At 44.7% G+C, this 5,590-nt stretch overlaps 1 protein-coding gene across 1 annotated transcript; it reads right to left on the bottom strand.

Moving 5' to 3' along the window:
- Positions 1-212: 212 nt before the first annotated feature.
- Positions 213-4,943, bottom strand: LOC127332109 (probable serine/threonine-protein kinase At1g54610). The gene is made up of 7 exons (XM_051358368.2): positions 4,420-4,943; positions 4,035-4,319; positions 3,603-3,920; positions 3,186-3,413; positions 2,337-2,437; positions 1,129-1,246; positions 213-844 (listed from the first exon to the last, which is right to left on the bottom strand). Exons 1-7 carry the CDS (start codon positions 4,759-4,761, stop codon positions 563-565), a joined length of 1,674 nt encoding a protein of 557 aa, XP_051214328.1. The 5' UTR covers positions 4,762-4,943; the 3' UTR covers positions 213-562.
- Positions 4,944-5,590: the final 647 nt, after the last annotated feature.

The following is a 5,590-nucleotide window of genomic DNA, read 5'->3' as shown; positions in this document are numbered from 1 at the left end:
CAATCTACAGTCTAGACACAAAACACAATCTGCAAGTAGATTAAATAAGCCACATAAATATGTAAGTGATAAACTTTCGAATGAGATCCTCCCAAAACGGAGTGCTCTTAGGTAAATTACAACGGAAAAATCACAGGTATCTCATACAACTCTTCTCTGAAAACACCAGTTCAGGATTACAACTTCTTTGGCAAATAGAAGTACAACTGGAATTGAGAAATGATTATATAAGTTCAATTGTAAAAAAAAAAAGGTGTTACAATGGAGGGAATGTCCTGAAATGCTAGAGATCTAAGCTTCCACTCAAATGAATCTAACATCAATGCACCTGCTTATAAGAACAGAAAAGGAGAACCTAATGTACACAGATAACTACTTGAGTTCCTTCCCCACTCTATACAGTGATGGACCGCGTGAAAAAAGGTGCAACAAAATAATTTAGGAAGCGACAAATTAATTTATCATCACATGCCTTGTTTGCCAAGCATTGTGCAGGCAATGCCGCAGAGTATATCTCCATATTGAAGACTCGTTTTCTCTAAGAATACCACTTCTTGGTATGTCACCGAGCACGGGCAGTCGCCGGTTGTTTTGATGAGCGGGACTTGTGTTTCCGCTTTTGGTTCCCAACTGCGGAAGAATTGACCAACGGCCCAGACCAAGTAGGCACAGAGCTTTTCTCGTGAGCAAAAACAGTGCTGAATGAAGTTGGATCTGGGGGTTCATATAGTGGGTCCATTTGATTTGAAGAGCCCAAAGGGAAACCAACCGCACCATCCTGATGTGGAGGAGGAAACTTCTCGCTCTTGCTTTTCGCATTTGCATGACTTACTAACCTTCTTTTCTGTAAGAAAGAAAAATAGGCATAAGTTAGCAGAATTAAGAGAGCATGGGCACCTTTTTGTGACATTTCCTGCAAGAGGTTCATCATGAATATACTTGGGATGAGGAAATAAAATTGGCTTATTGCTCATGTGAAGAAACTGAGACCAAACCAGTGATGCAGCCACCCTCAGTTCAATAAGTAACTCTGACATCACTCAGATAACTAACTTCAAAGAAAACTAGCTCATCAAAACAAATGCAAATAATTTGGAACTGGAAAGAGAGCAAGTTCATTGAACATACATCGATATTTACTTGAAGCTCAGCATTTGCCTCTGGAGCTGGAACACCTCTAGGTCGATCACGTGTCCTTGCCTTGTTTGTTCCATCACCATTAGCCCTACCACCAGCAGCTCTTGAACTGTTGATCATGCATGAAAAAGTGAGGCGGTATTTAAACGCTCAACTCATATGAGAGCATGAACGAAGACCATGGTCATAAGGAAATTAGGGTTTTTGCATAAATGGGGCATTTGATGAATGGACACTTAATAAAACTGACCCGGAATGATGAGACTAACTAACTTTTGACTGATGTACGCAGCGTTTTGGCACCTATGTGCATATGCTCCCTTTATTTGCAATGTATTTTATACAAATTTGATGATGTAAAAAAATATCCAAAACAAAAGGTCACGTGTATATCTTCACATCCTAAGTGCTCACAAAGTTGTTTCAGGAAAAACCCACCTCTCGTGCAGCCGGTATAGACAACGAAAAATTCAGTGTTAATATAAGACATTTCTTGAAACATCATTTGTCTTTTTACACAAGGCACAAAAAAATGTCGATTTTCAGCGAAACATTGCGTGCGCAAATAAAAGGTGGAGATATACATGAAAATTTGTTTCCCTGAATTTTAAAATTTTGAAAAAAAAAATTGGATAAAGGGAGCATTTCCGTTGATGGTGCCACTTTAAGCACAATTATGAGTACGCGCTTAATTTTTTTACTTATATCAGTTATTGCAGAGCAATAAAATTACTCTATCGGTAAATACTCCTACTTTTTACTCCTAATTCTACTTTGCAACAGACACTTTTGCCATTTTTCTTCTCTTTTTCTCTACCTTCAATTGACATGTTACTTCCGTGAATTTGCTACATAACAATTACAAATGCCAGCAAAGTTTTAGCCAATACTTTTATGATCCATTCATTTGAGATGTGTACTCCGTTGCTTGAATTATTCAAATGTAGATGCAAATATATAATACCTACGAATCTAGGTTAGTTCACTGAGCCCTAATATACTAATCCAAGTTCCCAGAAGAGAAAATATTCCATTTATCAAGCAATGGATCCTACAATAATGACATCTACTAATAATTTTGTATACATACACAAAAACATGTTGAAAGGCCAACCGAAGATGGCATATGAAGAACGCCCAGAAAGAGATGCCAGGGGACAAAGCAAATAACATATAAAATGAGTGTAAAGGTGACAAACCGTCTGGCTTCTTCATCTCTTCGTTTTGCATCCATTTCTTTGGTTGGGGGATATGTTGGGAGACTTGATGGTTCACAAGCATAAGGTTCAGTTGTAAAGAACTGTGTAAATAGCAATTAATATTTGTTTAGTAAAATAACGCCATATAATGAACACATATGGTTAAGCATATCCAATGCTGTTCAAAAGTAAGAGGATGAGACTGAGATAAAAAAAAAATAGACTTTGATCATACACAGTGATTCAATTCTAGTGGGATCTCCACAATGGCTAAACTAACCTAGATTATTACAGTGATAATATCTGGTGGGATAGGAACATGCTTCAATGTTCTCCCAAAAGTTCAGAATCGCAATATTTGAAGTAAATCAAGGGGCTACTTTGCAACCACCATCAATATCGTACTAGCAGTAATGCTTTGAGGTATGTGCAATTTAGGAATTTGGACAGTATAATTGCACTAAATGTAGGGTTTATGTGCTTCAGCTGCGATAATATATTGTGGTCCACATGAGGATATCATGTTGCTAACCATGATGAGTGTTTGTCAGGTTCCAGTAAAAACTGGTATTTTCAGTATGCAAGAATATCCTCTATTTGTATCGGCTACAAGTACAATATTCTTGCTCAATCGTCCTCTCGAACTTAAATCTGCACCAATACCTACCGGCCAAAAGACATATATTCTAGTGGAAACACTGTTCTGGAACCCCGGTTTGCAACAGGAAATACTAAGCATTGTTAATGTACAGACATAAGTTCATACGACATTCATGTTATAAAAAGACAAGCTTCAAACGAAATGCACTCAAAGATGGACAGGATACTAAGAGATCATAGCTGGCTTACATCACTTCTTAATGCAGAGGACGCTGTTAAACGATCAGCCGGATCAATTGCAAGTAGTGTTTCAATCAACCGCAGTGCTGATTGTGGAAAATCTTTGAATGTATCTGTTATTCGCCTTTTGTATGGCTGCTGAGGCTTAAATATTGTTGCATGAGGCAACTTCGACTTTTTCCAATATTCTTCTGTGGGGGAGCCACACAGCTTAAAAATTTTGTGCAGCTGTTCCACCTGGAAGGGGCAGACATGGTCAACAAAATGATACATGCGAAGATAAAAGTCTAGAAAGTTTGTGTTGCATTTTGGTTGAATTTAGTCAAGTAACAAGGACTTTCAACAGGGATTAAATTGGTCTATGAAATTAACAATGATCCTTTTAACATACTGACACCTCAAACGGTAAAGCATAAGATTGCTAACCTCTGTTCGGCCTGGCATAATAGGCCTCCCAGCCAACAATTCGGCAAGAATACATCCTGCACTCCATAGGTCCACACCCACCCCATAATCGGTGGCGCCCAAAAGCAACTCGGGTGGGCGGTACCATAGTGTGACAACCCTGCTTGTCATTGGCTGCTTCCGGCTGGGATCAAAGAAGGAGGCGAGACCGAAATCTGCAATCTTCAACATGCCATTGTTATCCAAGAGCAGATTTGAGCCCTTGATATCGCGGTGCAGCACCCCGCGGTCATGGCAGTGCTCCAGACCGGACAAGAGCTGGTTCATGTAGCACTTAACCTGCATGTGAGCAAGGCAGAGGAACCTTGATTAGGCGGGCCCACATTTGATTGCACAGTGGCCATAAGGGGCAGGAGAGCAGCAGCATTGGGAATTTGGGATCTTGGGAGAGACCTGTGGCTCGGTGAACTTGATATCTGGACTGGCAACGAGCCCCGCAAGGTCGTGCTCCATGTACTCGAAGACGAGGTAGAGGCTGCAGGACATGCGGGAGGTGACGAGGCCGTCGATCTTGATGACGCTGGGGTGGTCGAGGCGGCGGAGGATGAGGATCTCGCGGGCCATGAAGCGGACGCTCTCGGGCTCGAGGTTGTCGAAGCGCACCTTCTTGAGCGCCACGATCTTGCCGCTCAGGGTGTCCCGCGCCTTGTACACGTTGCTGTAGGTGCCCTGCCCGATCTGCGCCCCAAAAGACGCAAGCTTTCTTCAGTGTCAAATCAATGGGGGCTGCAAAATGCCAGGGAACCGGGGGCGTGGGGAAGGGGCGGGGCGCGCGTACCTTGTCGATCTTCTCGAATGAGTCGGCCCGGCGCGGGGTCCAGCCGTCGATGGCCTCGCCAGCGACGGCGGAGAGCCAGGCGGGCCAGCCGGCGGCGACCTGCTCCCCGCGCGCCCTGTTGGCGAAGCTGCCGCCGAGGCGGGCCTCGGCGACCGAGCGCGACGACCGGGACCGCCTCTCCTTCCGGGACGGCTTCTCGGGCACCGGCGCTGCGGCGGCCGGGGCAGGGCCAGGCTGGGCGGCCTTGTCGGCCTCTTGCGGGGCAGGCTGGTCGGGGTTGGGCTGGGGAGGCGGTCGGTCGGGTGTAGAGGCGGCGGAGGGGCGGCCGTGGACGCAGCCCATGGGGACGGGTCCTCACCGGAGGCGGCGGCAGCGCATGGGGCGAGGGCGAGCGGAGTAAAGTGGACGGCGCGAGTGAGTGAGTGAGGTGGGGGACCGAGCACGCTGGGCTGGGCTGGGGGTGGACTGTGGAGAAGGGTTTGACTCGGCGCCGATGCTGATGATGCTGATGCCGCTCGCTATCTCTCCTCTCTCTGTACGTGTGCTCTGCCTGTACCAGTACCTGTGATCCATGTGAGGGTGATAAAAGAACGGACTTTGATGATGGGAAAGGAAGGAGTAAAACATGGCCAGCCTTTTTGGCTTTTGTTTCTTTTGCTTGCCTTTCTTTGCTCCTTTTTGTTTCGTCCACGGTTGATCTCCCGTATAAATAAGGAAAAATCCCATTTGGTTTCTTGAGTTGTTTGGGAAAAATATGTAATGTGATTAATGGTTAATCTTATGAGTTGATTTTTTTTGAAACACGGTACGACACAAACGGTCATAAACACGTACGTACACTCACCCTTATGGACACACGCATGGACACCCTATCTCTCCGAAGACTGAGTTGAGAAACTGATTTGACGGATCTTGAGATTGATGAACTCACCACGAACTCCTCGGCGTCGACAGGAACGTCATCTCCCACTGAAAGAATATTCAGTCTTTTTATAAGACACCAAAGCATCAAACATGGGGTTTGATCTCTGGTGGATTGGGGATGATATTGCTCTCATAACCATCCAACTACATGTTGATTCTCATCTAATGGCTTGCGTTAAGCCTTGGCTGGGTGTTAGCCATCTCCCCCATTGTATCCATTTAAAATGGTGAATCTGGGGCTTTCAGT

Source organism: Lolium perenne, chromosome 4 (genome assembly GCF_019359855.2).
Source record: "Lolium perenne isolate Kyuss_39 chromosome 4, Kyuss_2.0, whole genome shotgun sequence".
In the NCBI taxonomy this organism is placed as follows: domain Eukaryota; kingdom Viridiplantae; phylum Streptophyta; class Magnoliopsida; order Poales; family Poaceae; genus Lolium; species Lolium perenne.
This window is presented reverse-complemented; position numbering and strand designations above follow the sequence as displayed.